This window comes from Gigantopelta aegis, unplaced genomic scaffold (genome assembly GCF_016097555.1).
Source record: "Gigantopelta aegis isolate Gae_Host unplaced genomic scaffold, Gae_host_genome scaffold70, whole genome shotgun sequence".
Taxonomy (NCBI): Eukaryota; Metazoa; Mollusca; class Gastropoda; order Neomphalida; family Peltospiridae; genus Gigantopelta; species Gigantopelta aegis.
Genome location: NW_024537377.1, coordinates 100,145 through 117,085, shown reverse-complemented (window position 1 = coordinate 117,085; position 16,941 = coordinate 100,145). Strand labels below are relative to the sequence as shown.

The window sequence follows — 16,941 nt, the reverse complement described above, 5'->3', positions numbered from 1 at the left end:
CATTCGTATCGTGTGGTTTCGTCTTTAGTTTGACTATTTCGGAGAATGTTCATTGGTTAGTTCTGGCACTGTTAACAGGGACCTTGTATCCGCATAACATACTCCCCTAATACCGGCGGTCGTTAGCGTCGTTGGTCAGACTGCACCCGTGGAGGAAGTTAAGACATGTAGGCAATTGTGTGGACAGCTTAGAAGACGGAGTCGGAGGAATGTTACATTATAGGGCATGGTGTTAGGTAGGCAATGGTGAGGACAGCTTACAAGACAGAGTAGGAGGAATGGTACATTATAGGACATGGTGTTAGGTAGGCAATGATGTGAACAGCTTAGAAGACAGAGTCAGAGGAATAATACAATGTAGAGCATGACGTTAGGTAGGCAATGGTGTGGATAGCTTAGAAGACAGAGTCAGAGGAATAATACTATGTAGAGCATGACGTTAGGTAGGCAATTGTGTGGACAGCTTAGAAGACAGAGTCGGAAGGTCGGATGATTGGTACATATTAGGGCATGGTGTGTGATATCCTGTCTGCGCAAAGGTACATATAGACACGACCCTGTGGCGTGTTCATGAGGCCGAGAACTTGCGAACAATTTGACTGATTACCATCGTCTTCGATCACATCACGTCCATCTATCTATTATGTGCCAAAATCAGTATAGCGAGCGACCGCGAACGCTGACCCTCCTGAACATACCTCAAATTCGTTATTGTGGAAACATTTCAAGAAATAGTTTGGTTTTACTGATACAGTCGATCTTTTTCATAAATGACTCCTTTTATAATAATCACCTACCCAGATATATTCCCTCATGATTATAATATAGGCAAATGCATTTTTTAAAGTTGATACAAAGACCAATTGTGCTTAAAGGCCAAATTTGATAGCCATTTCAATATGTGCCCAAGTCGCTTTATAAATAGGTTCGACTGTATTTATTTATTCATTCTGAGAACGAAATCATGGCTTCACTTCACAGATGAAGTAATTCTTGAGACTGCAGATAATATCGTGCCATTTAAAGCGTGAGCTTTCGTTCACGGCCAGACAGTGTTCATGAATATGCTGTGACTGGGGCTGGCCCACTGCCCAGTTGGAGTAGTGCATGTGATGGTCTTTCCTGTCCACCCACTTCCAGTTGTTCTCAACGGCTATGTCACTGGCGCCCAGGTAGTAACATGCATCTGAAACGAGCACAAGGTTACACATAACAAGAAATGGAAATTGAAGAATGAGGCGTCACAGGAAGAAAATAAAACAGGATGATATATTCTGATGTTTTATGCATTAAAAATATACCCGATTTTGCGACTTTACCCAATATACTGAAAACTATTTTAACATTAGGGGCCGTTGAACAGTTAATTAACGCAAAATCCAACTTTATTGTACCACCTTTTTCGTGCAATACTATTTAACGCCAACACAATTACTCACTCTAAACAAAAGAAAGAAATGTTTTATTTAACGACACCATCAACACATTTAACTACGGTTATCTGGCGTCGGAAATTACGTAACGCTATTTAAACTCTCACACCTACTTTTACGGTCAACTCATTGTTGGATTTACTGTTTGTAAGTCTGTTTTGTTTTCTTTGGAAATACATCTAAATAAAACAAACAAAAAACATTATACCAACTACTGTCTGCATTTTACTTTATTAATAAAAATAATCATTTGTTTTGAAAACATGATTAAATCTTGGCAAACCCCTCCTCCCTCCTCCTCATTACGTTAGTTAATGCATCTCGTGATACCCGCACATTGAGCGTTACATGATTATTGAACGGTCCCTTTGAAATACGTTAGAAATATTTTTAACATTTCTAGATGCTCTTTCTTGATTAACTATAATGACATTTTTATTTGCACTCACTTTTCTTTGCGATTCTCTTAAGATATCCCCCAAGAAAGTTGTCTGTGTCTTGATTGTCAACAACGGCCAAATCACCACCCAGAACCTTACAATAGCTCTAAACATAAAATGAAAATATGTGCTCGTTAATTTTAAATAAATGTAGAATGACAATGACATTTTTCAGTCGGTTCTAACGATATGGAGTATTTACATGAAAGATGCGTTTGACAAACATCTGTATTTGTTTCCAACACAGCAAATTAATGCTTACACATATTAAAATTACACTTGTCTTCTTCTGACTGTTGTGTAACTTGCTTTCTTTGTTTTTGCTCAATTTTGTATGTATTTGTTAGCTTCTTTGCATATCTTACATGAATAAAACCATAGTTGGCATTTCCCCCATCATAATATCTTGAATTCAAAATAACAGCCATTGTAAGACCACCCTTATTGCAAGAGAGGTATGGGCCGATATTTAGATCCATACAAGTAAAGTAATGTTTGTACGAAAAATGCACATCAAGTTTATTGATATTAAATTTTGCAAATTATGAAGAAAATTCATCCATTTTTCTTTCGAGAAAACGTCTTATAAATATAATAAACTTCTTTGTAGCTACTATTATGCAATATATGTTTTTGTTAGACACATACCTTCAATGTAATACCATACAGTGATAGGTAGAGGAATATATAACTTATACTGACCCATGTAGATTTAGTTTAGCCGCCATCTTGACTTAAAGATGGCCGCCAAAATTATGATGGAAACAAAATGCCATCAATGGATATATCTTTCTTTGGAATATAAATATTAAAAAAAATACAGTTATTCCAAATGCAGCACACACACACACACACACACACACACACACACACACACACACACACAAACTCACACACCCTCCCCCCCAAAAAAAAAAACACAAAAAAAAACACACACCCACCCAAGCAAACACACGAAACAAAACAAACAAAAAAGCAACAAACACCCCCCTCCCCCCAAAAAAAAAACCCAACAAAACCCCACAACCTCCCAAAAAACAAACAACCCCCCCCCCCCCCAAAAAAAAATCCCCAACAAACAACAACAAACAAACAAACAACAAATTGCAAAGCCCCAAATCATGACATAACAGTCGACTGCATTATGTCCTGCCCTAGACTTATCTCGATTTTGATATATATCTCGAGCGTTCGGCTTATGGTGTAGTAAACTGTAAAATGTCATTACTTTTAAGCCACTCGGATAATGTTAAAATGACTGCAAAAAGTTGCCAACTTATTTTATTATGTCGCCAAAGATTTTTTAATACATATAGACAGAGCTTCGCTGCATTCACCATTCTAACCTTCGCAGGGTAAAGCCGATATCTTAAGACAGTAACCAGTTATCCCTCCCTCTGTCTCTCTCTCCTTCCCCCTCTCTCTCTCTCTCTCTCTCTCTCTCTCTCTCTCTCTCTCTCTCTCTCTCTCTCTCTCTCTCTCTCGTCTCTCTCTCTGTATGTATATATATATATATATATATATATATATATATATATATATATATATATATATATATATATATATATATATATATATATTACAGTTTTTAGTTTTACGTCTTGCAAATACAATACTTTTTAAATATTTGAGACAGACTAGTTTTAAAATCCTCATAACTTCATAGGAGTGGCTTCTGTACTTTTATTGCTGTATTATTGTTATTGTTTTGTTACTGTTGAACTCTTGTTTTTATTTTAATCTGTACACAAGGTGAGACGTAAATAAAGAAAGTGTCTGTCAATATTGAACTCTCGACTTCCTATCTGAAGCTCTCGACTTATTATGTCGACCTCCCGACGGGGATTGATATGTGTCTCTCCCCTTGTACACTCGAAGCACACATACTATACATACCCGGGCACTGATCCATTTCGTAGCGTATGGGGAAAACCAGAAGCAGGAATCTTCATTTCTGACAAATCCTTTTGGACAATCTGGAAATACCAGCAGAAATAACAATCTTATGCACAGGAAGTAGAGAGGCCGGGGACGGGGTGGAAGGCGGATGGGGCACACTGGCCTTCCAATTTTTCGAATATATGCTGTTTTTGTCTTCTAGGCCTTAAATTATAAACAGGCTTTGTGTGTGTGTGTGTGTGTGTGTGTGTGTGTGTGTGTGTGTGTGCGCGCGTATGTGTAGTGTGTGTGTGTGTGTTTCTTTTCTTTTTTTTGCTCTCTATTTTGGTCAAAATACAAGCCTCTGGCGAGAATAATATATTTGTCCATTAACAGCAAGGTCTGTTTTATAATATGCGCTTTCTCACATACATGACAAGCATAACACGGCTTTTGTTGTTATTTTTATTAATACATACATTTTGAGGAAGGGTAAACTTTATAAAATCAGTTAGTGATTTCTCGATGTTCAAATTATGTAAAAAAAAACCACATTGTACCATAATAGCACCGTAATAATATTAATTTAGTATACACAAAAACATCAATAAATAATAATAATAACAAAAAACAACAAAAAACAAACAAACAAACAAACAAACAACACACACACATATACACACACCATGGGCGGATCCAAGGGGGGGGGGCAGGGGGACGCGTCCCCCCCCAAAAATGTTCAAGTGCCCTCAAAATGTCCAAGTGCCCTTTTTGTTTGTAGAATTTTTTTTTTTTAAGTAAACAATAATTATATTGTAGATAAATGAAATCAAGATTTTCGTGTACATGCGCAAGCTTGCAGATATGTGTCTGTGTTATTGAGTCTCAATGGGGCCCCATTGAGGTTCTAACGCGAGTGACGCCAATTTACTTCATTATTGCTAGTATATTATGACGTAGAACTGTAGGAATTCATATTAATTGTAAATATCAAAACTTGTAGTAAGGTGCCCTTTTGACGAGTCAATGTGCCCTTCTTTTTTGGTCCCCCCCTAAAAATATTTCCTGGATCCGCCCATGACACACGCGCGCGCGCGCTCGCACACACACAAAACATAGTATGTTCAAGAGATCAAACGCTCGAGTTCGCTCGTAGACTGGTTTTTGTGCCTAACCGTAAGTGAATGTGATAGGATAGGATTAAAACCAGTCAACTTCGTTCCCGAGGTATCAAACTCCCGATGTTACTGGATTTAGTGGAAAACAGTTCTTACGCTCGTTCACTGCAGTTACTTTGACATCACAAATTAATAAATTGATACAAGCCACGTCACTGGACCCTCTATGATTTGTGATTCTCAGAAATCGTCCTTTGACAAACTTTTGACAGTGAACAGCAATTGTAGCACCTTTCTGTACGGTACCGCTGTGCTGGTAGCAAAGTTGAGGCTTGGCTAACGGAGTTGTCGTCGGGTCTTCCAGATATACAGTGATTAAGAAATCAACGAGGCTGACTGCGAATATTAAATGAAAGGAATATTTCTTTAACGACATCTCAGTACATTTTAAACTACTGCCATTTGGTGTGCTACATCAGGCCCGTAGCCAGGATATTCAGAGGGGTCGTTTAAGCTTAAGCGAAGCGCCCGAGTTGCTAAGGGGGGTCCGGGGGTGGGGGTGGGGGTGGGGGAGGGGGTATATTAAAAAAAGTCACCGATAGGGAAGGGGGAACTATTTTGAATTATGGAGTTAGTTGCCTTCAGAAAAAACAAACAAAAACAGACTTGGGGAATATAATGATGAAATAACGAGTGCAAATATTTGGTATAATAGTCATATAATTATAGATAATAAACTCATATTATACAAAAACTATATTAAAAATGGTATCCTTTTTATGCATGATTTGTCGAATGAGCAAGGACAATTTATGGATTATGAAGTGTGTAAAGCAAGGTACAATACAAAATCATTTTTTTTAGAACATGCCACTTTAATAAGAACAATCAAAACATTTATTTAAAATAAAAAATCGATAACCAAGCATTTGTACCCTTGAACAATCCAAGTGTCCCTTTCAATTTAAGAATTTTGCAAAAATAAGTAAAGCAATATAAACATGTACCAATTATTGAAGAGGAAGGAAGGAAGGAAATGTTTTATTTAACGACGCACTCAACAGATTTTATTTACGGTTATATGGCGTCGGGCATATGGTTAAGGACCACACATATATTGAGAGAGGAAACCCGCTGCCGCCACTTCATGGGCTACTCTTTTCCATTAGCAGCAAGGGATCTTTTATGTGCACCATACCACAGACAGGATAGCACATACCACGGCCTTTGATATACCAGTCGTGGTGTACTGGCTGGAGCGAGAAATAGCCCAAAGGGTTCACCGACGGGGGTCGATCCCAGACCGACCGCGCATCAAACGGACGCTTTACCACTGGGCTACGTCCCGCCCACTACTGAAGAGGAATGAAATATTGTAAATTGGGTTGCACTTTCTCTCCACAACTATGAGAATATTATTACAGCGTACCATTTTCAGTTTTAAAATACCCATATATATTGTGGTTCCAATATAAAAATCTTACACATAATTATAGCAGCAAATATGTTTGTTTTTTCATAAAATAAAATATATAGATTCCGATATTTGTATTTTTTGTTATCTCCAACCTACGGTGGCTGATTTCCGCCAAAGAAACTTACAACTTTTTAGTACGGCGTTATAACGCCATATACAGCATTATAATGCCCTATACAGCGTTATAACGCCTTATTTTACGGCATTACAGCGCTCTAATTTAGAGCTTTGTAATGCCGTAAAATAAGGCGTTATAACGCTGTATAGGGCATTATAATGCTGTATATGGTGTTATAACGCCGTACTAAAAAGTTTCAATCTTATATTATGTTTACCCACACCTTCCTACCACAAACAAATACTTTTAGTACGGCGTTTTAATGCCGTAATAGGGCATTATAACGCCGTATTACAGCTTTATAATGCCCTCTTACGGCGTTATAATGCACTATTACTGCATTATAACGCCCTATTTTACGGCATATTAACGCCATAATTTACGGCGTTAATTCGCTATAATAGTGTAGGGGCATATGTAGTTAAAATAGGTCCCGTGGGAATTTCATGTTAATTTTTGGAACCAATGATATTAATAATCATTATTGTATACAGATTCAGAAAAAAAATATGGTGCCATTTTTTCTAACGAATATCAAGGTCATTCTGAGGCCACTAAAGGTCATCACTATAAATCTGTTCAAGGCGCTAATTGAAATAATGTGTCACCGTATGCTGTCTTTAAAATACTGACATGTAGTATGTTAAAAGAAAGGAAACCATGTAAACTACATTAAAACATCAGTAAATATTTGTTTTATTGTTGTTAGGGGCGGATATAGAAATTTGAAAAAAGGAAACCATGTAAACTACATTAAAACATCAGTAAATATTTGTTTTATTGTTGTTAGGGGCGGATATAGAAATTTGAAAAAAGGAAACCATGTAAACTACATTAAAACATCAGTAAATATTTGTTTTATTGTTGTTAGGGGCGGATATAGAAATTTGAAAAAAGGAAACCATGTAAACTACATTAAAACATCAGTAAATATTTGTTTTATTAAAGGGGGATGGGTGTGAAATATAACTACTAGATGTTATATCATAATTGGTCAAATTAACCACATTATAGCGAATTAACGCCGTAAATTATGGCGTCAATATGCCGTAAAATATGGCGTTATAATGCAGTAATAGTGCGTTATAACGCCGTAAGAGGGCATTATAACGCTGTAATACGGCGTTATAATGCCCTATTACGGCATTAAAACGCCATACTAAAAGTAGTGATTTATTTGTTTTGGCGGAAATCAGCCATCGTACCAACCAGACATATTCGAACGTTTGTTTTACTATTGTACAAAAGTTGCTGAAGTCTGGAAAGCTGTTCAATATTGGTTACAAGCCAAAGGTGAAAACATCTCATTGGACAAAAAAATACTTTTGTTTGAACTTATCAATAAACAATACAGATTTATTAACTGATTAATTATCAACGTAAAATACTATATCAATTTTATAGAATGAAAATTCAAAAGTCCGGACTAAATATTGAGGCACTTCAAAATATAATAAAAGATAAATTACAAATTGAAAAATGTATATTGTATAAAAAAAAATGTCTGTTCAATGAATTTGATGAAGGCTGGAGATATTGGCAAATTTTCTTGAAAACTAAATACTGCATACTGCAAGTAATGATTTCAGGGCCCCTAACCCAGACATTACCGAATGATTTCTGGGGCAATACAATTGATATTAACCACCACCCCCCAAAGAAAATGTTTGTAGGGACGGACTATAAACGTGTCATCGTTCGTTGTATTGTTAGTGATGTGTTTGATAGACGTTTTAATAAATAACATAGTAACTATACGTCAATGATTAATCTTACTTACAGATATACTTCTAGCACATGGTAAGAAAAAAGAAATTTTATTATTTTTACAGGATCTTTCTTACAATTGAAAATTACGGCGGCGTATTAGGGCCAACCTACACACAAATATTAACGTATTTCTAATCCGTATGTACAATTTATACTTAGTATGCGCTATTTATAATCCACATGTACTATTCAGTTAATTCGTACTTACGATTTAGATAATTCGTACCTACAATATAGTTATTTCGTACGCACGATTTAGTTAATTTGTATGAACGATTTACTTAATTTGTACGTGATTCTGAATAAGTATTCTCTTATATTTTCTAATTTCAATAATGCTAACATTTTTGAGTCCCAAATGAGCATCACATTTGTATCAAGTAATGTAGATATGTAATGTATTGTATGTTCAATGTTAAAATGAAACACGTGTTGTAAGACCGGCAGTGGATTTAGAGTAGTTTTCGGTATTCGGTCTGGTATGGTAAAACGGTATTCGAATGCTCGATGGAAATGACGAGCGAATATTCGAATACCGACTCACCAAACAAACGTTTTTGTTTTTGTTTTTCAATAGTTTGAAATGTGTACGTCTAACGAACTTTTGACAGCTCCCCCTTGACAGTTCTTAGTAAATGGAATTATTTGATTGTAATTTTTTTACCTGCTGAAGGTATAAACGTTGTCTCATAGCAAAAATTGATTATATTTTTGGCGGGAACCGCCATTTTTGCAACTTTGACATAGCACGCCTAATGTGTGTGTGTGTGTGTGTGCGCGCGCGCGTGCGTGCGTGCGTGCGTCAGGTACGGTGGAGCAGGGAGGGGCTGAATTAAGAAAAATATTATTGGCATTTATCCGCATTTTTCTTGATGAATTGTGCTTGTAGAATTTATAAAACTTAAAGAATCAAACTGAAAATTCTATACATATTAAGTTGAAAATAATACATTGTAAAATGACTGATATTCGGGATATTTGCGCTGCGCTTGTATCTTTAAGGAATTATTTTACTGAATAGTGCGGTTGTTCATTTTAATTTCATTTGGGCAGTTTGGTACATGACTGTATTGTTTAAATATTCAGTATACACACATGTATACAACAATTATACATCGTGAAAACTGTAAAATGCAGGAAATTACATTTCAGGACATCTAGAATGTTTGTTGTTCGTATATTCAGTATATATGCATGTATACAAACATTATGAAAACTGTCGCGACTACAGCTGTAGGTGTGATCACAACTGCCAGTTGTAATAAGACATAATATTCTCCAAGATGATTTCGTGCTCTGTCTGACTGCTGTATGTTTTAAATTATTATTGATGATATTGATGATATATTTATATGGGTAACAATTCAAATATGAATATTTGCATTGTTGAAGTTATATTTGTAAACTGAATGGCATATGTGTAAATATCATTATTAATATAAATAAACGTTGTTAGTGGTAATGTATCATTTTAATTATTTTGTGGAATAGATTTTTTGTTTTGTTTTGTTTTGGTTTTAACCACTGGTTCTGCTTGGGAATACATCTCTAAACCCAAACCCCATATTGTGCAAGTTTTCAATGAGTGCGATACATTTACATAAAATAAACAAAATAGGACCAAATTATTCGTCCGACGTTAATTTTAGAGGGGGTTTCCGGTTTCGAGGTAAACTTTAATGTTAAAAGATGCGTAAACTACGGAGTCGTAGACAATGTCCGGTTTTGAGGCAATTTCGATTTAGATAGGGTCCGCTTTGGAGGGGTTTCTCTGTATTCGTATATAGTAAATTAAAATCACCGCTCACACCTCTAAACTGTTTTTATTCATACATGTATTGAATACTTTTAACGTTTAAGTTTAATATTACTAACAAATTAAATTATTATAATTTTTCCCCACGGAATACGTATAATTGTCAGTCGCATAAATAAACAAAAGCCACTTCGTTTCGTTTCTAACTTTGAATTCCTCCAAATGGTTCTCTTTGGTATCTTTGCAGGGTAGTGAAGAAGCCTCAAATATTGCATATTTGATTAGATGGTAAAAATACTCTAAGTGAAGAAGACAATAAAGAAATATTTTTTCATGTACATAAGTATATAAATGAAACAAAACATTTCCCTTAAGTAACAAATAAAGTATGGATCTTTAAAATTATTACTATTTATTTATTTTATTGCTATTATTATTATTTGTGTAGCCATTATGTAATCATTGCGATGCCTTGTTTGTGTTTTGTGCTTTCTTTTATCAAATCTGCTGTCTAATTATCGAACACATAGAAAACTTTATTGCGTCTCTTTTTTTCTGTTTTCTTTATTCTTTCTTTTTTTCAATAATATTTATTTTTGTTCATATTTAAATTGCAAAAATATATTATCGTCGTAATATGTATGTATTTTGGAGAAGGCCTAGTAAGTTGTGTAACTTGTGCATAATCCATTTGTTCTTTAAAAAGCAATAAAATATGTTTCAATCATTAGATCAATCAGAAACAGAGAACTCGGTCACTTGTAGCACATTCAATAAGGTTATAACCGTTACCCTTCCGTTACCACCACCCAAATGGTTGTTATTAAGTATTAATTACGAACACTTCGACCAGTGTTTCATTATGATTTAGTTTTCAAATAAATGAATGAATGAATGTTTAACGACACCCCAATATGAAAAATACATCGGCTTATTTCAATGATTCCCAAACAATAAATACTAGTACCTCCATAAGATGTCATAGTTATTGTGACTGTGCCAATGTTATAGCTTTTCTCGAAGTCAACTTGCCACCAGGGTTGTACTTTACCGGAACAGGCAGTATGTGAACATAATTGCCATGCCAGGTTTTTTGATTCACCGTCGACAGCATAGAAGGGAAATTGAACATATGCACCACTGGCGTAGGTAGAACTCTGTTTGGCAGGCTTCCACAACGCTATATTCTTTGGAACTGAAAACAGTCACGTTCACAAATATAGTTAGGAATATTGCAGTCGTGTCATGACAGGTAAATACAATAAATTTACAAACTATATTTATAGTGCAAATAAAATACCAATACCAATTCACTCTCTTACTCAGTCACTCAATAATTATTAATCAGTCAATTTCCAATTAAACAGCATTTTTTAATTGTGCATCTGAATACACACACACACACACACACACACACACACACACACACACACACACACACACACACACACACACAGACACACACACACACACACATACACACAAACGCGCGCGCGCACGTACACGCACGCATGCAGATAAACATACAAACAACACACATACAACGAACACACATTTCTTCAACCAATAAAACGTTACTATAATATAGCCGCTTAGCCAGTTTCCTGATTTGCCATCTGTTCTAGTGACGTCTGTCAACGATATTTTGGGGATGGGCTAGACGAAAGTGCCAATATTTTACCAAAGACTCACATCAGTGTGTAAATTAAACAAATTCTTAAGAACCAAACATCTGACCAATAGGTTGGTCTCATGACGTCATAATTCAAAATGGCCACCTTTAGAAGTAGATTTCCCCAGCTATATTACATTTTGTTACTTCTATAAAGATATTTTATTATTTAAAATAGTTTATTATAAAACAATGCTTCCTATTGACTTGATAACCCCTACCTGATAATTCGAAGTGTTATCATGTCATTATGAAATGAATTGTGCGCGTGACGGGTGTTTGCTCAATTTTTAAACATCCATTTACGGCAATAATTGCTGAACTACATAAATAAATATAACATTTACACTTCCTGTAAAGTCAAATTACCTCTTATTTTTCAAATCTCCAATATTCGCTCCCATTTGGAACTAACCAGCGTTTTGAATTAAACATTTTGAAACAGGAAGGAAACATTTTATTTAACGACGCACCCAACACATTTTATTTTCGGTTATATGGCGTCAGACATATGGTTAAGGACCACACAGATATTGAGAGAGAAAACCCGCTGTCGCCACTTCATGGGCTACTCTTTTCGATTAGCAGCAAGGGATCTTTTATATGCACCATCCCACAGACAGGGTAGTACATACCACGGCCTTTGATATACCAGTCGTGGTGCACTGACTGGAACGAAAAATAGCCCAATGGGCCCACCAACGGGGATCGATCCCAAACCGACTGTGCATTAAGCGACCTGGGTACGTCCCGCATGTCACACATGAACTTAAGTTTATTTTCACAGAAAGAGATACAAAAATTGTAATGTTGTGACATAACAGACTTTGAAATATAATCAAAGTATTTTATTTTAAATTTTGAAACACATAACTTTTAGGCTGGCTATTTTATTCCCAAGATGCTTCGGGGCCACCTGCTATTGTCCGACTTCCGGAATTAGTTTCTACATGATAAAAGTAATAGTTTCTATACCGCTTTTAACTAAAACATATTATCAAAATATAATTGAAAGTGGTTGCATGATAAAACAAATAGTAAGTTACTTTGTGAGCCATCATTACTTGAAGGTGCTTTCCGTCACGTCCCTTTCAGGGATATGGCTAAAGTTAGATACGTTAATGAATCAGGTGTTTAAAAGTTTACGTGAAGTCACTGAGGTAGCGTTTTGGAAGATATACGTGATGGGGAGATGAAAACACCAAGTGTGGCGGCCGGTGTAGGATTAAATTGTCGGCGGTCTAGAGTTATGTGATCAGGAGATGAGAGCACCCAGTGTATGGGGCCCTTAAGGAGTCGAGCTGATGTCCGGGGGTGACGTTATTATGGCCCGGCATAATTATAGACACCAGGATAGTTCGAGATCGATGTTTTTTACTTGCTTCTAGTGGTTAGTCAGCCAAGCCAGGTAGAGTACGTGTAACGCTTATCTCATAACAAATAAATATATGCTATCTAATTTTTGTGTTATATATCTGGATATAAAAATATCAATAATTAGTCATTATTAATACAATTTTTACTTGTTTTCATAAAAGTTGGGGGCTCGTCGAGTTAGAAGTCTTAAAGTCATTTCTGTTTGTTATGGTGGTGGTTCATCCATAACAGGTAGAGCATCTAGCCGTACTTGAACAATCATACTCACAATGGATTGCAGAAATGTGTTTTGGTCATTATTATGAATTGTGATTTTCAACAGAATGCTAATGGAAGTTGTTAGATAAAAATGTGTTGGGGGAAAAAACAAAGTGACCTTGCTGAGATGCATTAGAAACTGAAATATATCAACAACAGAGGAATTACCAGCACTATAATTTTAGAGCATTTAAAAGCATCTTCATAATATAGAATAAGCCAAAAATTTCTTCATTTGTGGCTTACAATTCATGACAATTTCTTAATAAAATTCCACATAACAAAATCTGTTTAAATGTTTAAGCTCCAGTTCATACATTTTCTAGTTTCTGTTTAAAATCATAAAAAAAAACATTTTCACCGTAGCAAGCAATTTAATCACAGGATACAAATAAGAACAAAAGGTACTTTATTTTAGAAACGCACAACCTAGTAATCAATGGCTTTATGACTGAAACAAGCGATTTTTAACGATATGTTTGATGCTCTTCACCTTCATCTTCCTTATAACACTGTATATGATTGATTCTTAGAGCGAAACACCACTAATGAAAACTATATGGTATCTAAGCTGTTAATATGCACACTTTGTATCCTATTTCTGGTGGCATTATAGGCATAACCGGATACATAGAAACTCTGATGATATGGTGAGCAAAATTGATGTTGGACGAATTACATTGATGCTGAGACAATTTGTTAGGGTTATTGAAATGGATACTCATTATCAAGGGACAGAACACGGGAATGATACAAACGTTGTTCTACAGTTCTTAGCTAAACATCAACCATTGCTTATTTATCAGATTAAGGTTCTCCATTGTGAACCACATAGGATGTTGGTGGCTTAACCATTATTATTTTACAGAGTGCTTTAGATACTGTTACCAAAGACGGATTAAAACTTAGCTAAAGCATAACATCACATGGTTTTCTGTCTACTTGTAGCCATTTTCGTAGACATCTAAAATTAAAACACTGATAAAACCTCTCTTCATTAGAAGTATTATTATGGAATAACTGAATTCATTGCACCCTAAAACCCTGTATTTGAAGGAAAACTTATTGTTTGGGGTAAAATATAGGATATGCCCATTTCTTACTCTTGGCGACCATTTTTGTTGTCTTTTTGGAATGTTGCATTTTCCTTATAGATCAACCGGTGCTATAGTGGTGGCCATCTTGGAGTTAAATGATGTTCCTATGTCTATATTAGCTGGGAGTAATTCAAAATGAATTTCTTGACCCTACAACCCAGTTATAGGAGACGGTTTTGTCATAGGTGATTGCAAGTATCAGATATATTGGCAACCATCTTGGATGCCATCTTGAATATTTCAAATGCTAAAAGGTGCCAAGTTTGCACTCCCCGGGTCTCCAATCAGCACCTTCCACAGATGTAAAAACTACAAAGAACAATTGTTGGTACTAAATTAAAATCAGATATTCTTTATGATCTTAAAGTACAATTGTGCCTAGTTTAGTGCTTAAACCTGTTTTTACTGACATTATCTAAATTTGACCGTTGACCTTGACCTGAACTTGATATTGACCTCTCCACAAAACAATGTGTTGATAATCTTGATGTTTCAACTGGGTATGAACTATTACATATTAAGCAACTAACAGCAACATTTCGCTCTTAAGAAGCGTCTACCATTTCTTTACATAGAATTGGTTTAATTTTGGAGTGTTTTAGGCAAATACGTGGAGTGCGCCATAAAGATGACTCACAAATTAAAATAGAGGTACCAACCATGTCACATTGTTCAATTACATTGTAGAGATATTTGCTATTTGACTGTTTTAGAAGCCAAGTAAGATTATCATGAAAACAGAGGTCTGCATGGACATTGTTACTCCATGTTACTACATTAACTACACTCACTTAAAACTGAAAACAGAAAGATGTCGACAATGACTATAGTTCTGTTGGAATCCATAAACATCCAACTGAAGTATTAACAATTTGGCTTATTTGAAAGCATTTAGCAAAGGCGATGATCTCACTAGCTAGATAGAGCATAAACAGCTAGTAGTACCATGTTTTAAAGAATTATTTCTGATAAATCAATCCCACTGATAATCTGTGCATAATTCACAAACATATATTCAAATTGCAGTGTGCTGCTACTCGGCATAAAAGGTGGTTTCCAACAGAATTCTTAGTACAAATAGAAAGTAAACTGAAATACAAAAGTATCTACATTCCATCACGCATTTCTTTCACATCAAAGAATTATGACTAGACTTGTGTGCACAACATATTCACAATAAGTAACATCACACGTTAATATGTCGCCCTTTACGCATTTTTCATCTGAATTAATAATTTATTGATGTTTGTATGTAAAATTATTTAATTGAAATTATCACGAGCATGTAGTTCACAGTATAATCTTTATGAAAAGCCACAAATGAGCTACTTGGATATAGCTCTTTTAATATTTTAACAATATATATATATATATATATATATATATGACGTCATACAGGCCTGCTAGTGGCTAAAATGTGGTTCATGAGAATATTTATAACCTAAAGACCAGCAGTGTGAATATTTGGTGAAAAAAATGGCACTTGTGTCCAGTCTGTCTCCAAACAGCCCTAAATTGACATTAACAGACCTAGCTCATGGCAGCACATCGAGTTACATCAGATACACTTTAATATAAAACTTCCCTCTACTGTGACAGCTACATCAGACATACTTTAATACAAAACTTACGCCTACTGTGACAGCTACATCAGTTACACGTTAATACAAAACGTATCCCTACTGTGACAACTACATCAGATACACTTCAATACAAAACTTACCCCTACTGTGACAGCTACATCAGACACACGTTAATACAAAACTTACCCCTACTGTGACAGCTACATCAGATACACTTCAATACAAAACTTACCCCTACTGTGACAGCTACATCAGACACACGTTAATACAAAACTTACCCCTACTGTGACAGCTACATCAGACACACGTTAATACAACACTTACCCCTACTGTGACAGCTACATCAAGCATACGTTAATACAACACTTACCCCTACTGTGGCAGCTACATCAGATACACTTCAATACAAAACTTATCCCTACTCTGACAGCTACATCAGACACACGTTAATACAAAACTTACCCCTACTGTGACAGCTACATCAGACACACGTTAATACAACACTTACCACTACTGTGACAGCTACATCAGATACACTCCAATACAAAACTTACCCCTACTGTGACAGCTATATACGCAGAACAACAGCAGCAAACTGAGGTTCCGAAACATGTTGTACGTCGATCTCAGGTCTCTATTACTGTTACTGAAAGCTACCACGTGCTTTATACCTTGATCACAACCGAAAGTGTTTAATACACCTCCGTGTTCTATCACCATTAGGAACCCCGCTGACTCGTATCGATATATCCCCTTCGTGTAACATAATACTGTGTCAATAGAAACTGTTAACTAGAGCTCTGAGTTTTATCACCCTTAGAGGAAGTTCTGATTCGTGACGGTATATCCCATTCGTGCAGCATCTGCCAACAGCCACCAAACAAAATGAATGTTAGTTTAATAACACACCGTACACATTGATCAGGGGTATATACCAGTATGTAGTAATTTCGACATATCGTCA

The 16,941-nt window shown here is 35.7% G+C and overlaps 1 protein-coding gene across 3 annotated transcripts; it reads right to left on the bottom strand.

Moving 5' to 3' along the window:
* Positions 1–735: 735 nt before the first annotated feature.
* Positions 736–16,609, bottom strand: LOC121367231 (perlucin-like). 3 transcript variants are annotated; one of them, XM_041491339.1, is made up of 6 exons: positions 16,532–16,609; positions 10,958–11,185; positions 5,026–5,265; positions 3,770–3,849; positions 1,883–1,979; positions 736–1,186 (listed from the first exon to the last, which is right to left on the bottom strand). In XM_041491339.1, exons 1-6 carry the CDS (start codon positions 16,587–16,589, stop codon positions 963–965), a joined length of 927 nt encoding a protein of 308 aa, XP_041347273.1. In that variant the 5' UTR covers positions 16,590–16,609; the 3' UTR covers positions 736–962. The 3 variants fall into 3 exon arrangements, with proteins under 3 accessions (XP_041347273.1, XP_041347274.1, XP_041347275.1); XM_041491340.1 differs by having other exon boundaries at positions 5,161–5,265; XM_041491341.1 differs by lacking the exon at positions 5,026–5,265.
* Between the last annotated feature and the right edge of the window lie 332 nt (positions 16,610–16,941).

What these genes read in the sequence shown, in the direction of transcription:
- LOC121367231 (XM_041491339.1), bottom strand. Translation starts at nt 16,589, where the DNA reads ATGTTTCGGAACCTCAGTTTGCTGCTGTTGTTCTGCGTATATAGCTGT. An exon ending in ATATAGCTGTCACAGTAGGG is followed by an intron (nt 11,186 to 16,531) that starts GTAAGTTTTGTA and finishes GACTGTTTTCAG; the next exon opens with TTCCAAAGAATATAGCGTTG. An exon ending in AACTATGACATCTTATGGAG is followed by an intron (nt 5,266 to 10,957) that starts GTACTAGTATTT and finishes TAATATTCGCAG; the next exon opens with TCAGCCTCGTTGATTTCTTA.